The sequence below is a fragment of the Barbus barbus genome (genome assembly GCF_936440315.1).
Source record: "Barbus barbus genome assembly, chromosome: 15".
Taxonomy (NCBI): Eukaryota; Metazoa; Chordata; class Actinopteri; order Cypriniformes; family Cyprinidae; genus Barbus; species Barbus barbus.
Window position 1 is genome coordinate 2089266 of NC_136743.1, and position 22656 is coordinate 2111921.

At 36.1% G+C, this 22656-nt stretch overlaps 2 protein-coding genes across 3 annotated transcripts in view; both read left to right on the forward strand.

Moving 5' to 3' along the window:
- Nucleotides 1-7688, forward strand: part of LOC306881810 (protein strawberry notch homolog 2-like) — a 41486-nt gene extending 33798 nt beyond the window's left edge. Inside the window, exons 30-32 of the mRNA XM_079436095.1 lie at nt 2728-2804; nt 4574-4764; nt 6368-7688. Of these exons, the coding sequence (XP_079292221.1) occupies nt 2728-2804; nt 4574-4764; nt 6368-7557 (1458 nt within the window). The 3' untranslated portion in view covers nt 7558-7688. The remainder of the gene's footprint in view (nt 1-2727; nt 2805-4573; nt 4765-6367) is intronic.
- Nucleotides 7689-16104: 8416 nt separating this feature from the next.
- LOC306881668 (rho GTPase-activating protein 45-like) overlaps nt 16105-22656 on the forward strand; it is a 30719-nt gene continuing 24167 nt past the window's right edge. The window contains exons 1-2 of one of the 2 annotated variants that reach the window (XM_079435866.1): nt 16105-16330; nt 18355-18718. In XM_079435866.1, coding sequence (XP_079291992.1) covers nt 16250-16330; nt 18355-18718 — 445 coding nt within the window. In that variant the 5' untranslated portion in view covers nt 16105-16249. Of the gene's footprint in view, nt 16331-18339; nt 18719-22656 lie in introns of both variants that reach the window. The other variant, XM_079435865.1, reaches the window with a different exon arrangement.

The following is a 22656-nucleotide window of genomic DNA, read 5'->3' on the forward strand; positions in this document are numbered from 1 at the left end:
AACCCATCAGACACTGTCAGTTCTTACTACAGTTCCTGTAAAGGGTTAGTTCACCCCAAAATGAAAATTCTGTCATTATTACTCACCCTCATGTCGTTCCAAACCTGTAAGACGCGCACATGAACGAAAGCTGCGTACTAAGCGTTGTTTACACTTAGGCGAAAGCGTGCGTATGCATTGTGATACTCTCTGAAATGGTGGACGACGTAACTCTGGGGAGAAGAATGGTTGAGTAAATTGTTCTTTTTGCTTTCTTTGCACAAAAAAAAAGTATTCTCGTAGCGTCGTAAAACTGAAGTTGAGCCACTGATGTCACATGTACTGTTTTACCGATGTATTTACTACGTTTCTGGACCTGGGAACATTTCAGTTGTGTTGCTGTCTATGGAGAGTCAGATAGCTCTCCGATTTCATCAAAAATATCGTAATTTGTGTTCCGAAGATGAACGAACGTCTTACTAATGACATAATAATGTCATTATAATGTCGTAATAATAATCACTAATGTCGTAATAATGACATAATTTTCATTTTGGGGTGAGCTAAAATCTCCAAGCCAAGCCAAATCTCAAGGTGCTCTTATAAGAACCAGGCTGAAAAACTTATGTGCACCCCTGAATATAATAGGCCCTTTCGCACCGCAGCGACCTTTTCATAGTACCCAAACTAATTGTGGAACTACCCACTTTTTGGCGTGTTTGCACCGCGGGAACTAGGAACTGTTTTAGTTCCCGGATCTCCGTTTGGAGGAACTAAATTAGCTCCTACTTGAGAGTAGGGTCTAAAACAGTTCCATAGGCACAGTAAGTGTATGCTGATTGGCTGAACGTGTACGAAAATGCCCTCACCCGCCATGATTTAAAACACCGTATAAACATATGTCCATTATTGTGAAACCCACGAGACACAACAAAAACACAGCTCCGATCACAGCATCCTCCATCCTCCTGTTGTTAACATCGTTGTTGAACGCCACGTACAAATGACGTCGCTGTCGACTGGGTTACGTCACTTCTTAGTACCCACTGTCGGTGCGAATGCAACCCTTTAAATTGTACTGGGAAATAGTTCGTGCAAAACCGTCCCAGTACTTTAGTACTGTACTTGTAGTTCTGGAACTAAAGCGGTGCGAAAGGGGCTAATGTTAAATCAGAGCTCTTGTTGCACAGTGACATCCAGTGGTAGAGACCAGGTCTGTCACGAATGCACATGTATGTTTGGATGTAAAAGTCGGTTTTGTTGTTTGGTCCAAACCGGAGTACAATCGAGATTGTAGTTTAAAACAATTAAGATCAGAGTGGTTGGCAGGATTATAGAGATTACTGATTATTTTTCTATTAAAACAACTTTATATCTCATTCTCCTCTGAGACTGTGAATACAGATGTCTGACTGGCTATTAAATGTCTATTAAATAGAGATCGACCGATTGATCGGCCGGACGATTAATCAGGCTGATTTTTGGCATTTTTCAATTAATTGGCGTCGGCCGATTGTACTGCAAATTAGGCCGATTTATAGGCGAGCGTATCTGCGTGTGGCTAAGCGTTGTTGTAGGACGCTGTACCAGAGAATCTCTCACTGGCTACGTGAGGCAGTCTGCAGCCGTACCTTGTTCACACACAGCTTCAGCTAATGATGGCAGGGCAAAACAGACTGTTTCGAAAACATGATTACATTTTACCCTACTAGAATTAATCATTTGCACGTGAACGTAGAAACACGTGCAATTCAGACTAAATTCTGGGCTGATTATAATGTGCATGTTAACTTTCCTTATTAAATGTGTCTGTGGTTCTGACAATAGCCTCCACAATGTCATTACTTGTGGCCAGTGCACGCAGTTATTTGCAGCAGGCTGTGTAATATGTTTGTTATCACTTAGATTATGTCCATTTGACTTATAGCAGTGTCAAGTGTTTCCCATGCATGAGTTATTTGTGGCGGCTCATCACAATATCAAAACTGACCGCCACAAATATATTTTTCAAAAAGCTTATACTTCCTTGAATAAACTGAGCACTGCTCGTCTGAAAATTAAAATGCAGCTCAGGTGTTTTTATATGAATGTATTTTTGAAAAGAACCGACCGTGTTCAAAAAAGCTTTGATTTTTATTTTCATTTCGTCTTTACTGTAATGCCTGATAAAGTAGCGTTTGTGAGCACAGCTCTGATTTGAATGCAGCCGTTGCCGGGGAAACTGCTATATCTCCTGCTGTAACAGCGCCTCCTGCTGGCAGAAAATGAATTTGCATTTGCAAGTCTGTAGGAAACACTGGTGTCTGGCAACAAATATAAACAAAAAGCATGCTTCAGAACTGTTTTGAGAAGGTGCTTAAGTTTTGAGCCATGTATTATTACTATGAATTAGATTACTACTACTATTACTATCTTGTACCCTGCAATAATCATTTACTCAAACTCTCTTTTATGAGATGAAGGGGGGAAAAAAAGAAACTTGGCCAAAATAAATTCGGCATCACATATCAGCCATCGGCTGCCCTGATTTCTAAATATCGGCATTGGAATCGACCCAGAGAAAAATCCATATCGGTCGACCTCTATCATTAAACATATAACTAGCCCTAAAATACAATATTTAAAGATGTCAAGTGTTATGATGAACCAAAAAATCAAAAACGGCATTTAAAAAAGCCACTTTTAGTGGTCCAGGTTTACACTAAATGCAAAGCATGTTCTTCAAGTGTTTTTCTTCCCACTCTGAAGGTGACACCCGATGAAGCAAAGGATTTCTGGAAGAGTCAGTTTGACTTTTCTTTCACCAACTGCACGCATGCCAACTGGTGAGTGACACTTTGTGTCAGTAGAGACTCTGACCCTGTTGACCCTGATACTTTTTGTTTTTGACAATGCTAGGTTTTTCTTTGCTAGGTTTTTGTTGTAATTTGTACTAATAGCTAATTAACAACTATAATACAACTCTGTAAACTGAAGAAGGGTGTGTGTTTAAAGCTGCAGTCCGTAACTTTTTTTTTTGTTTTGGTTAGAAATGATCCTAAATCAATATTTGAGCAATTATGTCACGCCTGTAAACATAAAGAAGTTGTCCCGCCCAGTAGGCTATATCGCATGTGAGGATCCTGCAGGTGGCGGATCGTTTATAGCCTTTTCTCACAGCAGCTGGAATAATTAAATTTATCATTTTCAAAGCGGATTGTAATCCAGAAAGGATATGTGATTTAAATTAGATTATATTCTAGTTTTAAATGTGCTTCTGATTACAGATAGCCTATGTGGGATTACACAAGTTTTGTACAGTATTATCGTGGAATGAGTCGACTAATGTTTCAAATGAACGACTACTAGTCGACCAGACAAATCTTTAGTTGAGGGCAGGCCTAATAACAATAATAATAATTTGCATGGTTTTGATGTGATATGAGCTAACCGATCGTTATATTTAATCACCATTGGTAGCGCAATTTATTGTAACGTTTTTTCCTCAGTTGGTCTGAACAAAAGTGGCAGACTTGTTACTTGTTCAGATGACAATATCCGGGGAAAATTCTTATTTGGCAAGAATCTGTGATTTCGAAGTACAGTATCCACACCAGTGCGGTGACTGACAGCCACACATACTCCTCAAAACATTAGATTCATCCACACTGGAGCCGTGCCGGAGCACAACCCACGTAATGACAATAATTCTGCAAGTTACTGCAATGGCAGGTTTCAAACTGAGATGGTAACAAAGAAGCAAAACGTACGGACTGCAGCTTTAAAGGTGTGGTCACATTTACTGTTGCTTGCGAGATTTCACAGGGGATAATGATGATGAAATAAACATGCCAAGCTATTCTGCCAGGTATACCAAATATAAACCAACCCTGTTTGCTTTCCAAACAGCTTCTTTTTTATGGATGATTTTATAACATTGATGTGTAGTGTGATACAAAACAGTGTGTGTTAGTATTATTCATATACTATTATAATGTTTATTAATGTTTTAAATTATATTTTTTTATTTTAAGTTTTAATTTTAGTTTTTAGTTTTTTTATATTTAGCCTTAATTTATATCTGAGTTTGATTAATTGTAGTAAATGTAGTTGTTTTTAGGTTTATTTTTCTCATGTAATTTTTATACAGTATTTTTATATATTTCATATAATTTTATTTTGTTATATTTAACCACTTATTTCAATTATCGAAAAAAAATTCTGTGGTTTTCGATTTGTTTTATTTATTTATTTTTTACAATAAGTGACTTTTAGTCATTTAGTCAAATCTGTCTTTAATTTATATCAAAGTTTTGGTATTTGTAATTTAATAATACCATTAATAACCTAAACTTATTACTTGGTTTGAACTTCAACTTGAAGTTTTTCTTAAGGTTAATTTTTTCACATCTTTATATAAAGTATATTTTATTTTGCTGTGTTTAAGCTTTAACTCTGTTACCAAAAGTGATTTCCAATAGTTTTAGACAAATTTCTTCGCAAATGGAAGTCCATCAGATGAAATTCCCATTGAAATGGCTGAATTTCACTCAGAGTTTCACACAGTAACATTAAATGTAACCGCAACTTTAACAGTGTTGTGTGTTTGTGGTAGGAAGGGTAAGTGTAAGCTGATCGAGGAGGGCCAGGAGTGTTTTCTGGGGATGCGTCTCAGGCAGTATCACATGCTGTGCGGAGCGCTGCTGAGGGTCTGGAAACGAGTGTCTGACATCGTCTCGGACATCACCAACTCCAGCATCTTGCAGATCGTACGGCTTAAAACCAAACAGAACAGCAAGCAAGTTGGTGAGTTGACGTTTTGTTATGTGTTACTTCTCAATCCTGTTTCCTAGCAAAACAATTATTGCAATGAATAGGGCTGCACGATAAATTGTATTTTAATCACCATCACGTTTTCGGCTTCTCCCGATTTATTTAACATTATCACCTGCAATATTAATACACCTGCCTGTTGGTTATTTATCCTGAAAACATTTAATTGTAATTTGGCATTCTCAGTATCTTACATTGGTAGCAAGCCTCCACAAGCTTCTGTAGTTGCGGTTGCCAGATTTCAAGATTTTAAATCCCCCAATCAGAGCTTTTTTCTGAAATCGATGCATTTTCTGCCAAGTGGTTTGCTAAATGTTCTCAACCTGGTAACCATGTGCATGCACTCTGTCTACATTATGAAAAAAGTGCTCATGAGCTGAAAATACAGGCAAATATGTAAGTTTGGAGTTTAGCAATCTCTATTGAGTTATTCTGCTCAAATAAAAGTTTAATGCAGCTGGTCTGTTTTCTTTCACGTGCTCGTTTGCACTGTTTGCTGTGACTAAATCTGTGAGTGAACCAGTTGATGTTCTCTTGATTTGTGCTTTTTTGGAAGTGCAATAATTTAAAGAAATTTAAATCTCAATCACGCTTATTTATTCATTCCATTTATTCATTTATATCTCGATTAACCGTTTATCTGTTGTACTGCTCTAACAATGAATATCCCAGATTTATCTTAAAATTTGTCTGAGTATTGATTATCATAATTAAGAGTTAAGACCCATTCACACCAAGGACAATAATGATATAGCTTTGAAAATCAAATTGCAGCTGTAATAACGGCATAGAGGAAAGATACCGTTGTAATCACTTAGAAAATAATTTTTTTAGCTGACGAACAATAAAAACATTGACAGCCAATCAGAATCCAACTGACTTTAAAGAGTTTGTGCATTTAAAGCAGCAGATGACAAAACTGCAGCACGGACATTTAATAAACAACGTTATCATGCGTTGGTGTGGACGCTAATATAGTTATCGTTTTTATCGGGCTTTTATACAGTCAAACCAAAATTTATTCAGACACCTTCAACATTTCTCAAAAGATCACAGTTTATGTGCTATAGTTTAGAAAATTGGAATAAAATATGACAAGACCTCAGAGTTAAACTGTCAGAACAAATTAATCTTGATAATGTCAGATAACTTTGATTTAAAAAGGTATGTAATGAATTCGGTTGAATAGCTGTCAGCTGTTATATTTAAGTACACAATTAGATAAAACCAGTTTAAGTCAATCAATTACCAAGCAATGCTTAATTTTGTTCAGTCTTTGGTGTAAAAAGGTCGCATTTGCAATTAAAGAAAAACACTTAAGCAAAACATGGTCAGGTCAAAGTGTCTGAATAATTTTTGGTCCCAAATTTTTATCAATTTTACTGGTATGAAGAAATTTTGGGTATGTCACAGTTTACGTTATTTTGCTATCCTCACTTACATAAATGAACTATAGTGTCCTGCACCCACGAGTAACAAAATTATCTGTGGTCTCTAAATAATTTTTGGTTTTGACTGTATGTCTCATTTTCTCTCATCAAGAAGAAAATAACAGTCTTGTGTGTGTGTGTCTCAGGTATAAAAATCCCAGAGAACTGCGTATCCCGTGTGCGCGCTGAGCTCTCTCGGATGGACGAGGAGGTGAAGAAAGCGCGACGGGAGAGAGAGCAGTTCGCAAATGACCAGCGTCTGCGCCAAGAAATGCTGGCCAAGATGATCAACGCCCACAAGCTCATCGCAAACCCTCCCCACTCGCTTCAGAACCATCTTCACTACCAACGGTCCCTTCTGCCGCCTGCGGCAAAGCCAAAGAGCGAAGCCGTCAGCGAAGTCCTGGATCTGACCATCAGCCCCTGCCCATCGCCAGACATCAAAACGCCCACGCCAAACCTAAACGGCGTGTCGCTAAACGGAGGCATGCTAGGCGGAAGAGGACGCCCATGCGTGGCTGCCCCCGAGACATTCGACCTGGAAGATTTGATTTCCAAGGAGCAGCAGAGACACAGGCAGGTGGCGTTAACCCCGAACATGCGCATTTCGTCATCGTCGTCGCATGCCACTTTGAACGTTTCACAACAGCACGTTCACACACTAAAGCAGAATCACTCATCGTTTGGGGTGCTAACGCAGCAGCAGCAGCAACAGAGCGGCTCGCGCACGATTTTGTCGCAGATGCAGCGAGGCCAAGACACATCGCTCATGCTGCAGCTTTTCATGCAAATGCAACAGCAAACCGGCGCGTCGGCCCAATCCTCGCACACTGCGCTGCACCCAAACAGTCAACGCATGATGCAGACTTCGAATGCACACTTGCTGTCGAAGCAACACGCAAGCGAACATGCGCGGTTGCAACCTCTTCGGTCGCAATCCTTGCAGTCGCAATCCCTGCCGTCGCAACCCCAAGCCATGCAGTCGCATGCCACTCAGCCTACTACAGAAAGAACGAACGATGAGTTTGATTTAGACGACTTGGACTTCGGTTACCCCTCCCCAGATTCGCAACTTCAGTACCCGTTCACCACACAAGCCCTGCCATCCTCGACTCCACCCCTTCCTCCTTACTCCTCCTCTTTATTCGCATTAGCGCCTACAAACTCCTCCATCTCGGACTGTAGCTCCTCCTCCTCACACTTCACGCCGTCATCCTCTTCCTCAGAACAGACGCATCTGTTACCAAACGGCCACAGCAGTATGGATGCCCTGGAGACGCTAGATCACCGCCAGTCCGTCATCCAGTTCAAATCAATAGACTGGGATGCCACCTAGAGGCTCAAACATGCACAGTCAAAAGTTTTTTGAGTTCTTTCCCAGTCATTCTCAGTCCATAAGCTAAGAGTTGCGTTCAGTTCGTTGACGATCAGTGAAGACCATTTTAAAAGTACATGGGCACTTGAAATCAATTTGGTTTTTGTTTGCCTTATTTGAAGCAATAGGGCTTTTCCTCCCACCATTTCATCACAGCAGACATTGAGGTAAAAGAGATGTTATTTATTAAGATATTGGTGTATACTGTTTCCTGTCCTAGGGAGTTTATCTTTTCGAATGAATGCCTTCTGTTAAATCAGTGCCTTTATCTCCTTCAGATGCAGTCTTGTGTGCGTATATATTTCTAGACAGAGTAGTGCTATATTATTTATTTCCTCTGGTGTCGGTCTTCTATACCTGGGCTTCTTCGTAAAGGGTGTTCGGACCAGATCGCATGATTCTGAAATTGCTGATTGACCCCATAACCCTGTGAATTTCTAATTCTTTCTACATTTCAATAATCCGAACACAGGGACAGATTCGTTCACGATATAGCGATGGCGCCGCTCAAGAGCAGATCGCTTTCTGCAGAATACTTTCTCAGGTATCGTATAGACTCATCACTGTCCAAACGAAAGATTATTTTATAAAATATAATAGATCGCGGATGGGTCGTCGTGAGCTTTGGGAATCGAGAACCAAATTATTTATTAGCAGACTTAGTTGTGAACGAGCGCTGAACCACTGGACCTCACGTCGAGACGACTTTCTATCGCGCAAGAGTGAGACTTAGCAATAAAAACCAAACGATTATTCTAAAAATCAAATACTGCCCCACGAACAACTCGCGATTCTCTTTGTATCTGTTTAGAAGTGATATTTTTGAATTGTGTTTGAAGAATATTAGATTTGTTAAGAGAACGAAACAGATTCGTTTGTTTGTTTGTATGTATGAGGTCAATGTTTTTTTTCCTTTTGGTCTTGTATTCTCGTGTAGTTGGAATGGATGCAAATGTATTGGCGTCTTTGCTATTGCTGTTCGTATTATTATTATTATTATTGTTATTAATACTATTATTATTATTGTTGCTATTTATATCCAAGGGACATTATTAGTAGAGGTTAGTCTTTGTTATAATCACATGTAGAAGTTGAAACACTTTTCCAATGCCTTGTCAGGGTTTTATTTGATTTCTCCTTCTCCCAAAACACAGAATCAAAGCCTGCAACCTGCCACCAAATCAAACTGCACTGCCCTGCGCTGCTGTCTGGCATCTGCGTGTTACTTATTCCTTCACTCGAAATTTCAGTTTTCCGTTTCGGGTCGGGCGTCTAGATTCCCATCGCACCAAAGTTTTCTGTGCAGTTTCTGCAGGCTCCGTACGGCCGTGCTTAATCTCAGGAAAAGTCGAGGGAAAGAATGCGCCGTTGCAGATAAAGACGCGTGATACTGACTACTGTATTCTACATGCCTGGCTGCCGTATTCTAGACTTGAAGTATATGAGAGAAAATGCGAATTTAGGAATATTGCTCGAGTATTACTACATATTCTCTGCTTTTTGGATAATTTTTATGCAAGTAGTTTCAAAACTGGATTGGTAATGAACAAAAAAACAATCGAGTTCCCATGAGGCTGTGATTGGCTCCAGTTACTCAGTTTAACCCTTGTGCACTGTTTGGGGTCTTTTTGATCCCAGATGACGTTTGCTGAAATAAAAAGTTCAACACTTGATTGATATCTGGATTGATGACTGGATTGATATCCGGTTGTATGTTAGTGTGGGGAAAAAAAGTCACACTTATCATATTTGGGGTCTCTAGAGACCCCATATTGAAATGAATGGGCAAACGATAAAATCAATACTTTGTCTTTTTAATTTGTCAGATAAAATCAATAAATCTACCACAATGTAGACCACAAAATACACACAAATTAAGTGGCAACCCTTCCACACGTTCACAATGCAGACGACAACACAAAAACTGAAGGGGTGACACCACAGCACATCCACGATGGAGGAAAAACACACATGACCCCCAACGCCCCCCAAACCCATAAAACCCAAATTAAAAACTGACTTGACGCGAGTGGATCTTTCTTACATAATTTGTCAAATAAAAATCAGCTACAACGAAGAACACACACACACACACACAGAAATGATGGAGGGACACCACAGCACATCTATGATGGAGAATAAATGCAAATATACACACATATATATATATACAAACATAACACCACATACAGGTTTGACTTGTCATTTGCGAAGATTTTATATTAATTCTATAATGATTTTAGAATCTCTTAACATAAATCTAAATAAAAAAACTTTTTTTTACACCTTTAGGCGAATTTCCACGTCATAGTTCAGACGCGGGCCGGGCATCGGGCCTGTTTTGGGTTTCTCCTTATTTTTATATTGTAGACATCCATCGATTAGTGATGAAAAAAATTGCGGTGCTGGTGGAGACAACAGGAGACCGTGCCGCGACTGAGAGCAGCTCGATGGTGTTTAGTGTCCCGCAGCAGCAGCAGGTGCTCAAGTGACTTCAGCAGCGGAATAGTTCTGCGTTCAAATACACGCAATAGACTAAAGCTTGCTGAAAAAACCCAGCAAACATAACCATGAATGTGTCCGCGGGATATAGTAAGGAGATATTTGAATTATTTACTAATAAACTAATGTTTTCTGAGTCTGTGTCGCAAGGATGAAGTTACTGATCCTGACTCTTGTCTCCTCATTAGACCCGCCTTTAGAGAGAAATGCATCTTTATTGATTTTGATTAAAATTATGAGTTTTTGTTTTCAATTTTTTTATTTCGTTAAGCGATAATTTAAAGCTTTCTATAGATATATTTATCATGTCTGTGAGGCATGTATTCGCTCAGCTGAAGCGCTCCTGTTAAAGACGCGGAAAGCACATCATGTTTGTTTTCTGTGTTTTATAAAAGAACTACCTTTTGTTGGTATTGTGAGTGCACACAAATACAAGTAGACCCTTTACAGGTCTGAATGATGTATTACTCTTAAAAAACGGCGTAGGCTATTTTAATTTATTTCCACTGAAAACAATGCAAGTGTTTGCTGTTGCCTCCATGTCCTGCAGAGCGCGCTTTAACTCTCCGCTCAAACTGAGATATAGGCTAGCGCACATTATTATTATAGCAGGTTTAACGCTTAAACATTGTTATATACTTGAACTGTTTTAGTATATCCATAGATTTTATTTTAGGCAAGTAGTGATGATATGAGAAGGCTACATTGATCAAACATAGGCTATGATCAGCTCATGCGCTGGCTGCTTGGTCGTTACTTTAAAAAAACTAAAACTTATAGGCTATTTAACGAACAAAAATGCTCCAAACGTTTTTCTAAATTAACTTAATAAAAAAAAAAACTAAATGAAATGTAATAATTTTTCCATTATAGTATAATATTTCCACAGTAGTATAAACTGTTTTAGGAGAAGGGGGGAAAAAGACTGGGTCGGGCCGGTAATTCTGATGAGCTGTCGGACGTGGGCCGGGCTAGGGCCTAAATTTGAGGCCCGTGCAGGGCTCTATACCGGTGTGGAAATGGCAAATGAGCCATTGAGCAATGCTCTATATAGAGCCACCTGGCTGTAGTTAAAATTTCATGTATTTTAATTTTAAAATGCTTTCAAATAGATGTAAACAATTTGGCATTAAACTATGCCACATTGTCCAAGTTATCCCCATGAATTAATATTAGGAATGTGGTCTTTTATAAAGTGAATTCTACATAAAAAGCTGTTTTTGTATAAATTTTTTAATTATTTATAGAATATATTTATTAAAATATAATTCCTCCAAAAACTGCACACATGTGGACTAAAAACATTAATAAACTGAGTAAAATCACATTTGTTTAAAAAAAAAAAACTCTTATTTTGTTACACAATTACATTACATTACGAACAGCACGAGTGTCATCCCCAAACGAACAGTGCACAAGGATTAAGCATTTTTTTGTGTGTAAAAACCTTCCAAATGTGTTTTACCTGCTCCTTTTGTCCTGACAACTTGCCAGAATTTACAGAAAGTACAAAGAAATCACAAATGAACACTTTAATAATAAAAAAAAACATTTATTAAAACTGCTACTGATTGTATGTTGTGTTGTTGATATTATTATTGTTATATTATTAATGTTTCCCGTTAGAATGCTGTTCAGCACTTTTACTTTGGGCTTCTTTGTTTTATCCCAATATTTATGAGTTTAGATGGAACTGTAAATAGTGTAAACAAAATGTGCCTTTTGACTCATTCTGAACGTTTTCTACATTTAACAGAAGGAATATATAGTACTGCAATATAATTTTTAACAAACAATAAAATTTTAAGACGTTGTTCAAAATGCTGCTTGTCTGTGTCAGTCAGTTTTATTTCTAGAAGCATCTTTACACAGCTGAGTTAAGGCTGCTCTGTGCCTGCTCAAAATTGTGTGTGAAGCGTAATGCTGCATAAAAGCTAGACTAAATTATGCCTGCTCTGACCCACCGTAGCCCCAGCATCAAATTATACAGTTACCTTTGCTGTTTAAATGCATTAATGCTATCTCTGAGCAGCATTAAACAGTCAAATGCAAAAACCCCTAAATGCCACTTCAGAAGCACTTCTGTGCCACCTTTATAGTGTAAATTTGGCATAAGAAATGCCATGTTAATACCGTAGAATATGGACATGCTGAGTTAAGCCTGCTCAAAATAAGTGTAAAAGCCAGATAAAAGTATTCTTGCGGAGTATCAAAGTATAGTGGCAATTGCTGTGTAAAAGCATTTATGCTGCCTCTGAGCAGCATTAAACATTCTGTGTAGAGACACCTAAATGCCACTTCAGAAGTGCTTCAGTGCCATCTTTGTGGTGTAGTTTTGGCATAGGTTTTTCTTTTTTTCAGAAAAATAATTGATGTACTAAGAAATACCAATGATAATACCTTACAAAATGAACAGGTCAAGTTAAGGCTGCTCTATGCCTGCTCAAAATAATGTGTAAAAAGGAGTACCATAGAATATGAATATGCTCATTCAGCTTTTTTAAATATGGTATTACCATCTCATACCATCACTGTAAACTGTCTAAATGTGTCTATTTACAGAGATTTACAGTCAAGCCAAAAACATTTTAGACACCAGATATATATTTTTTCTTGGGGGTGCAGGACACTATAGTTTATGTATAAGTGAGGATAGCAAAATAAAGTAAGCTGTGACAGATTATACCCCAAAATTCTTCATACAGTGGACTACCAGTAAAATTGATAAAAAAAATTTGATTTGACATTTTGACCTGATTTGACCCATGTTTTGTTACATACCGTTCTATCAAAGTTATCAAGATGACTTTGTTCTGACACTGTTTAACTCTCTGGGGTCTGAGGTGATTTTGGGGCCCTTGAGATGTGTTGACATGCCCTGATATTTGTGCTTATTTCAGCTAACATACTATTGACCAACATGTATTTTTTTTGTATTCAGCACAAACTGTGCTACAATAATATGTGACCAAGATGGATGTACATGTTTGCATTTTTTAGAAAAAAAATATTATGCGTGGTTAGTAAGTTTTGGGGGAAAAATGTAGCTGAAATAAGGCCATAAAAGCCACACTAAATCGTCCTGAATAAGACTTTTGAGTAATCAGTCTTGTAGGCTAGAATATTTACTAAACAATTATGTGAAAATCATTCAGCTTACTCATTCACAGAAAACAATACATTGATTTAAATGTTTAAAGACATGTTTTGTGATAGAAAGCGTATATGCGAGGGAGTGGTAATGGGCTTGAATATGAAGTGATTCTCACCTGAGAGACAAAGGGCCCTCCCCTAAAGCTGCTAATGGCCCATCAGTGTGACTGTGACTGAGGCAGGTAAGAGAGAGAGTGTGAGGAGACTGAAAAAATGGGGGTTTAAATTATTTGTATTTTATTTACAACACAGTATAATCAAAACATACATAATGAAGGTCAAAGACACATTATTGTGCACTGATCTAACCACAGAGAGTCATTCCTGCAACAGATTCTGTTCAACAAGTACCTGATATTTACTTATGTCCATGGATTCAAGAAGGAAAAAACATAATCAGTAGTCAAGGATCTTGTTTTACCGTAGAATATCAGTGTAGTTGAGCATCTGATGTTGGTGCAGCGCTCTCAGAGGAAAACAGATTGAAGAAAGTCATCAGGATTCATCTGTGGTTCAGGTACCTGATTCAATAAAATACAAACAACCAAAAACATCTGTGAGCATGTTAACATCAGGAGCATATATGTATATATATATATATATATATAGGTTTTATAGACTCCACATCATAAAATTAGGGATTGGCATTTTTGGAAATTTCTCATTTCGATCATCTATCATATTCAAACACTGTAGTCTGGAATTACAGTTTGGGGAAAAAAACTATGATTCTGTAATCATATAGCCTAGTATGCATGATTTTATAGTAGCTGTTATGATTCTGCAGCCATAGACTCAAGTATGCTTTGTACTATAAAAGGATATTTTATATCTGAGATTGTTATTGTTTAGCACGATATTAAATCTATTTGTGAACATTAAACATTCTTAGATGTGTAGCATTCATCATGTTGTCGTTTGGGGAAAAACCCAACTAAACGTGTTCAAGTTTGTCACAATAACACGCTAACTAATGCAAAAAACAAGCATTGCTTACTCATCAGATCGATCTTCTCTTCTGGATGAACTCTGGAAATCCAGCCTTTACTCAGCACGTCTTCTTCCAGAAACGAACAGTACCCGGATGAACCCAGACTGAACATCGTGTCGGTTTCATACGGATTACTTTATCACAGAACGTTTGTTTTCGATATGATTTACTTCATTTGAAAGTAGACACTTCAGGCTTTCTATAGAGAGATCTCATGTTTCTGTGTTGAGTATTCGCTGAGTTACACTTCATTTTAGTGATGCCTTACTATAAGCATATCGCGGAAACGGAGAAGACCGAGAGTGCATCCTGCTGGTTTTCTTCTTTTCCCCAAAACTACAAAGTTTTGTTGTAATCGTGAGTGTACACACAAAGAAGTAGACACTTAACAGTTTTGATTGATGTATAACACTTATTTATGCAACCAAAATCAACATTTTTTGTGTTTTTTGCACTGATCTTAAAAAACCGAGGCCCCAGATTAACTCTTGAGTTCTTGTCATATTTTGTTCATAACGTTTTCTAAACTATAGCAAATTGTGATAATGTGAGAAATGATACATTTTCATTTGACTGTGCATACACACATTTTTCATTATTTTTATTAATTTAAAGCACTTTTTAAAATTAAAAATAACCTTTTATTTAAAATTAATAAAAAATTTGGCGTCATGTGACAATTTGAGTTTTACGAAACAAACTTCAATATATTTTGTCCCAAAAATAGCCTGGAGAAAGGACTCTATTGGACCTCATTATATTGAATTAAATCCAAGCACCAGAGGCAGCCCACACTCTCCAAGTTTTCTTTCATTGAAAAATATGCATTTTCATTCAATCATAGGCCCATATGGTGGCAATAATATTTTAGTTAAAACATTTAAGTGCCATTGCCAAAAATACTTTACTGACTGATGTTTTATAGACCTTCAGTTTTCAAATTTCATGCCATTTGTATGTAATTTCACAGTTTCAACACCTAAATTACTTCACGAGTACAATTTACTCAGGCCGATGACTTTTTTTGTATGACAGTAAAATAATTTTTTAGAATAATTGTACATAAATAGGTTAAGCAAAACAAATGTGATTATTTCTGAGAACTTTCTAAGTGCATGCTGGCAGACATGCATTATGGTACAGTACAAATATTTAGAGTATCCCTTATGAAAATCCCTTGTTTTCCATTTCTGAAGTTAATTGGCAATTATCTGTTGACTCCCCCGACAGCTCCGGAAAAAAAAAAAGTCAGTTGTTGGAGATGTGAGCAAAAAATAATAAATAAAAATGGATAATAGAAAGCTGAAAAGGCCAGTATATATATATATAAAGCTCTAGAAAATAGGTTGTAGAGAACAGTGCACTATTGCAGACTTATAGCCTATACTGCAGGTTTTAATTACATTATTTTAGTGCTGTCAAATGAGTAATCGCGATTAATCGCATGCAAAATAAAAGTTTTTGTTTACATAATAGATGTGTACTGTATGCATATATAAGTACACACACATGAATGTATATATTTAAGAAAAATGTTGTTATATATTAAATATATTAATTATATGAATATAAATGTATGCATGTAAATAATTTCAAAATATATACTGTATGTGTATGTGTTACATAATAAATATACACAGTACACACACATTATGTAAACAAAAACTTATTAATCGTTTGACAGCACTACATTATTTTTTATAGCAATGAACTAAAGTGGCATGAAACTCCAGAACTAAGCTGACACATAGAACTGAAGAAAGCTGGGTGAGTAATATATGAATTTCAATATTTGTCATGCAACGTGATGTTTGTTTGGCGTCTCGAGGTGCGCGCGAGGCTGCAGCAGGAAGAGCGTGCGCGTGCACGAATAACTGAACTATCATGATGGGGAAGTAACTGTCAGTCAGTCGCAGAAGAGCCCGAGCAGACATTTTCATAAGTATTTGGCTTATTCCTAAAACTTTGTGGTGAGATTTCAGTGATCTGGAGCAAGCGTCGTGAACAATGTTCTCTCGAAAGAAGAAGGAGACGACGAATAAAGCGCCTTCAGCCTCCAAAAAGAGCAACTCTGCGCAAAACCCTTCGGTAAGACCAACAACAACACTTCTGAGGGAAATTCAAATTAAGTTCAGTTTTAGGTTGATTGTAGTACTCTAAACGTGTTTAAAAAGAGAAAACATATTTAATCTTACAGAAAACTGGTGCGTTGCTTTATTTTAAACGCTTAATAAATGGGTTCACATTTATTCTATTGATAATCGCAACAGAATTATGTGTGAAAGAGTAAATGTAACGTTACTCTATTGTTTATAGATATATTGGACATGTGTGGGAGAGACGATTCATTTGTTCGGATGATTCATTTCAGTGAACCGGATCACTCAGGCGCATTGGGTTCGACTGAATCATTTAAAAGAATCGGCTCGAAAGAGCGAAGTGTGTTTAATGTTGCATATTGCTGTAAAATATGCCAGTGGTGAAATATGCCTGCTGGAGAACACTTAGGAAGTACGTCTTACTCTTTGTTTCGCAAACAATACCAGAAATAAACTGAGAGGAAGTCATGCAAGAGTCAAGCCGCAGTTTAGTTGAGCAGTTCAAGAATAGAAGTGAACACAGAAGGGCTTCACTTTTACTGTTAACAGATGATGCTATTCAATGATCTGAAGAACCTGTGATAACTTTCCTGAAACATTATTTATATACATTATATATATAACTCAAGAAACCTGAAGTCAAAATAGTTCTTGAGAGAACTTAAAGGGACAGTACACACAAAATAAAAATTCTGTCATCATTCACTGTCAGTCCAAACCTTCACAAAAGAAAATATTTTGAAAAACACGGATCTAAATATCATTGGAAACCTTTTTTATTATTATTTGTCCATACAATGAAGGACCTCCATCAAATGATTTAAATCATATTTAATATTACACAAAAGGTCATACAGGTTGAGAAGCACAGTAAAATGACAGAATTATCATTTTTGGGTGAACTATCATCACTTTAAAATGCGGTAAAGAATTGAAAATTCTGTCATTCACATTGTTTCAAACCTGCATGATTTACTTTTTTCTTTTGTGCAGAACAAAAGTATTAATTCTGATTAATTCTAGTAATTCTAATCTAATTTTTATAATAGTTAAAACTGAAACTAAAAATATAATTTAAATAAAATGAGTTCAACTGGTTTCATTAAGTTTAATAATGTACTAAAATATAATCACCACTGAATGATAAATAGGTAATAAGTAGGTAATATTAAAAAGTGCACAGTAATAATAATCATACATTTATTTAATGAATACTTTAATTTATAAATAAACGTTTAACACCTGGAGTTATGAATACATTTATTTATTTATAATCACAGCAGAATTTTTAAAGTTTTAAACAGATAGATAAAGTAGGTAATATTAAAAAGTGAAAATTGATAAATCTAAAATAAATTAATAAAACTAAATAGACAAACAGAAACAAAATTAAAACTTAAATATTTAAAATTAAATATTAAAATATTATTAATTAAATATATAGTATTAATTCAATTTGAAAACCTATTCAAAATATTAATCAAAACTTGTGAATAGTATCTTGATGATACAAATATAACACTGATTCATTTACTGTAGGTTTTTTGTTGTTATAATAATGATTTGAATTGATGATGTTTGTCACCAAATAGCCTTTGCTGCTGATATGGCGTTAAATAATAACAAATAATCAGACTTTTGAAGAGTTTATTTGTAAAAACAGATAACTCAGTTTTTATTAATTCTCATAAATCATGTTTTTATTGTTTTACTTAGCTGTATTTGTTTAGTTATTATTATTTAATCAACCCAACTTTGATTGATATTAATTGGAATGCAGAATAAAAAAAACATGATTTTTGAAAAGTTTTAAAAATCTTTTTTTGCAAATGATGTCTTCATTTGGATTTGTAAATCTGTCTTCAACCTGATTCTGTTTCAGTCACCTCCATATTCATAACACCAGTATTTCCCATGTCTCATTAACCCGGTTCATAATATTCATCTTCATAATCATTCACACTCCATCCCTCTCTTTCCATCCCATGTTAAACCCAGTTGTCCATCCTTCAGGAACACTCTCCCAATGACACTATCAATGGCCCCTGCATGCTGGTCCCTCCTGATTTGGGCCCCTTATCCTGCCCAGGAACACCATCTTCCCACTCCAAGCTAACAGTGTGCAGTTCACCTGTGGGGACCCTCAAGCGGCCCTCGGGTCTCAGTCGTCACGCTAGCGCTGCCGGCTTCGCCTTCCAGACATCTGGGACCTGGGGTTTCCATAAGGGTTACGTACGGGCCGCTCTCAACTACGGACATGCGGCGGAGGCTGCGGAAACATCGGTCATCGAGGTGGAGGACATTCCCTCGCTGCTGCGAGACGTCGCCCGCTTCGCAGAGGCTGTGGAGAAGCTGAAGGACATGGTGCTCGGAGAAGGTAGGAGATTTGTGAGTTGATTTGGTTCGAAAAGGATTTAGATTTTTAAAATGCTCTTCAAAATGGTTCACTTTAGGAACTGTTCACTGAAGGGTTCTTTGGGGAACCAAAAATGGTTCTTCTATGGCAATCTTGCAAAAACACCCTTTTGGAACCTTGATTTTTAAGAGTGTGGTTGGTTTTGTGTGTTTTGTAAATTAAGTCTGTTGGCCAAAATAATGATGTTATACATTTTCTGTTTTTAAGTACTTTTGCTTAAGTATATATTTCATTGCAGACAATATTTAATCAAATTGCAATTAAAATATTTAATTATTTAATATTTAAATAAATAATAATTAAATATAATACAAATATAATATAGAATTTATTGTACACAATATTTGCAATTAAAAATTGTAAATATTTAAGCAAATAAATGAATGAATAATTAAGATTAAAGATATGTTTGATTGTAATATTAGTAAATATTGTGTACAAATATTGTATATAATATTTAGTCAAATTGCAATTAAAAATGTAGAAATATTTAAATAAAACTTTAAGACAGTACTTTTGTAATATTAGTAAATATTGTGTCAAATATTTGTTGTAATTACTCAAATTGCAAATATTGAACATTTTGATATTTAAATAAACAAAGATTTTATTGTAATATTAGTAAATATTGTGTACAATAATTTATTTGTACACAATGTTTACTTAAATTGCAATTGAAAATACTGAAATATTTAATTATTTAAATAAAAAATAATTATAGTACTTTTCATTGTAATATCAGTGAATATTGTATTAAATAATTTATTTTATACAATATTTACTCAAATTGCAATGAATTTTTAAAAAAATATTTCAATAAAAAGTAAATATCATTCTTTTGTAATAATAAACATAATTTAAAATAATGTATAATTTATTATATACAATATTTAATGTATTTAATATTTAAATTAAAGTTTAATTTTTATTTTATTTTCATTAAAAATATTTGTAAAGAAATGTGGCTTGAAATTGTAGCTCTAAATGAGCTGTGTTTAAAGCTGTTGTTCTTGTCAAGAATTGTTGGTTATTTAATTGAACTATTTATTCATTGTCGTGTTCATTTTATTTTAACATATTTCTGTTTCTGTGTGTTTGTAGAAGGAATAAGACAATTCAGAGCCGTGCGTTACATAAATTGAAACTAGTATTAGATTAAATCAGATGTAACTGGCACAAAGTCTTCAGACTCCTCTTGAGTCTTGTTCGGGAATGGCCATTTGTAACGTGTGTTTTTTCATTGGGTTTCCATGGTGAAAGAGAGGAAGGAAGAGGAACCGTGCGTCAGATGTTTTCTTTGCAGCCTTCAGTTTGAGATTACACACGTCCCCTGAGCTGCAGCCCTCCACCTTCCCTTAGAAGAGTGTTTCACAGGCAGAACCCTACAGAGAGAAGGCCAGATACCTACCGAGCACTTTTCTCACGATACTGCTGCTCACCTCAGGCAGAAATGTGGTGATGTGGTGTAATAGTGAGGCTTTGATATTCCTCTTTTAGACTACATGTTCACTCACTTCGTGAAATGTGATCAGATATAGGTGGTGCACAAATTTAAGAGGGATTGTTGACAAAGTCAGCATCATAAAAGTAAGTCAGTTTCAAGTCTTCTGAACCATACAATACACTTGCTAAACGTATTCCTCTCAACTCAGATCAGATCTCAAATCTTGTTCGACTTCAGATAATGAGCATGGTTCTTGCATGTCTGGTAACTGAGCGCAGTGCACCTTGTTCATGTCTGACTTTATTCAGCTCAGAGGGCAGGACAGAGATGAATCACATCAGCACTGTCTGCTTTATAAAGAGCAGAAGTCATTTGAGTCCCCTCAGGCCTTGTGGACTTCCTTAAAGTGTCGCTATTTTCATCGGCTCTACTTCCTGTTTATATCTGCCCTGCTTGTAGAGTTGCAATAGTGATGTTTCCAATGTCATCTCAAGGCAATTCTTTATTTTAGCAACCCAGGGATTCCCAAACCTTTTTGTCCAAACTATTTTCTTGAAGACTCCCTGAAACTTTAAGATTTAATATCAATAATTTAACAACAGGGTTATTATAGTCAACTAAAACAATTGCAAAAATGTTGGCTTGGCAACTAACTGAAGTAAGTACTAAAATTACTATCTGGAAATAAAAACTGAAACTGAAAAAAATTATAAAAAATGAAACAAAAATAGTGACAATAAAGAAAAATTGGAAAGCACATAACAAAATTGCCAAAAATTTAAATGGAAAATATGAACAACTTGATTTCAAACGACTAATACAATTATTACAGTATATAAATAATACTAAAATAACACTTTGACCACATATTCATGGGTCTCTGATGTTGGTTAATGGTCACATGACATACAGGTTAATAAATAAAAACTGATATTGAAATGAAAATTAAACCTAAATAGTAAAAACACACACACATGAATTAAAAAACAAACAAACTATAATTAAAATGAAACATTTAAAATAAAATAAAAATATTAAAATAAAAGCCAATTCAAAATATAAATAATACTAAAATAACACTGTTTCACAAAACATTCGTGGATCTTCTTTTTTATTAAGTGTTTTGTTTTGATTGTTTTATTTTAAAATGACTTTTTATGTCTTTAAATTACTTTATTTTATGATTTAGTTAATTAAAGCTTTTCATTATCTCGAGAACCCCAGTTTGGGAAACCCAAACAAAATAAAATGTAGTATATTAAAATATTCAGATTTTTCCTCATCAATTTCAGGAGAGGCATCTGAGACTATGTTGATATCAAATATAGCGTAACAGAGAGCTGAGCGATGAAAGAGCAAACTCTGAGCGATTTCCTGTGGGAAGCCACATAGTGTTGTCATGTTTGTCAAAATTCAATCTATTCAAATCTCTATTACCATTTTGTAACCTCCCAGAACACTCTGGCATCGTGGCAGGGCGTTTTACTTGGACAAACACAGCATGTTGATTTGTCTGAGATGCACAGGTGTGTTGGAGTTCATTACATTTCCTTAGCAGTGGAGCTACTGTCAGCCATGGCAGAGCTGTAAAAGCCACAGAAGGCGATTCATCATTCACAGCTCACCGCCACAAAACGACTGCAGCATGCAGGCCTGTACAGGTCCTCACAGTTTCTCCTTACGTAAAACACAGTCAGCTATTAATCACACTCAAGATGATGCCAGTCATCATCTCATGACCTGCAGATTCATTTGAGAAGAGCCGATCAGTGACGAGTCAGTTTCAGATGGACAGTTTGAGTAAAGCGCTTGAGGGAATCTGTTCAGATCTGCACGACATGCGTGCATCAACATGTACGTGCATAAAACATTCCCCTCAATTTCTCCTGTAAAACACATCACCATTGATTTTGCAACCACCCAGAAAGCTCTGGCATCGCAACAGGGAGTTTTGCACGCTCGTGTTTTCTTCACAACATATTAAATAGTCTGAATTACACACGTGTGTAGGAGTCCAATGCTGCATCAAAGAGGAATGACTGTTTGAAATGTTACACTCTAGTGTTTTTCGCATTTTTAAGAACACCCACACTCTGAACATGCATTTAGGCATGCAGACGCACACACAAGGACTTTTGTCTTACACAACAACAGCTTTCATTGTCCTGTTGAAAAGGATCCGGTTCCAGCAGCCAAACTCCTGCTCTTTTCCCCAACCGTTATGGGATAACGCCAGGTTTTTCTTTGTTCACGGTGCTGACGTTGATTTACAATGACTTTGATTTACAAAAATTTGAAGCAGCAAAAGTGTTTTCAGTTGTGATGATAATCAGAAATGTTTCTTGAGCAGCAAATCAGTATATTAGAATGATTTCTGAAGATCATGTGACACTGAAGACTGCAGTAATGATGCTGAAAATACAGCTGCAGATCACAGAAATACATTACATTTATT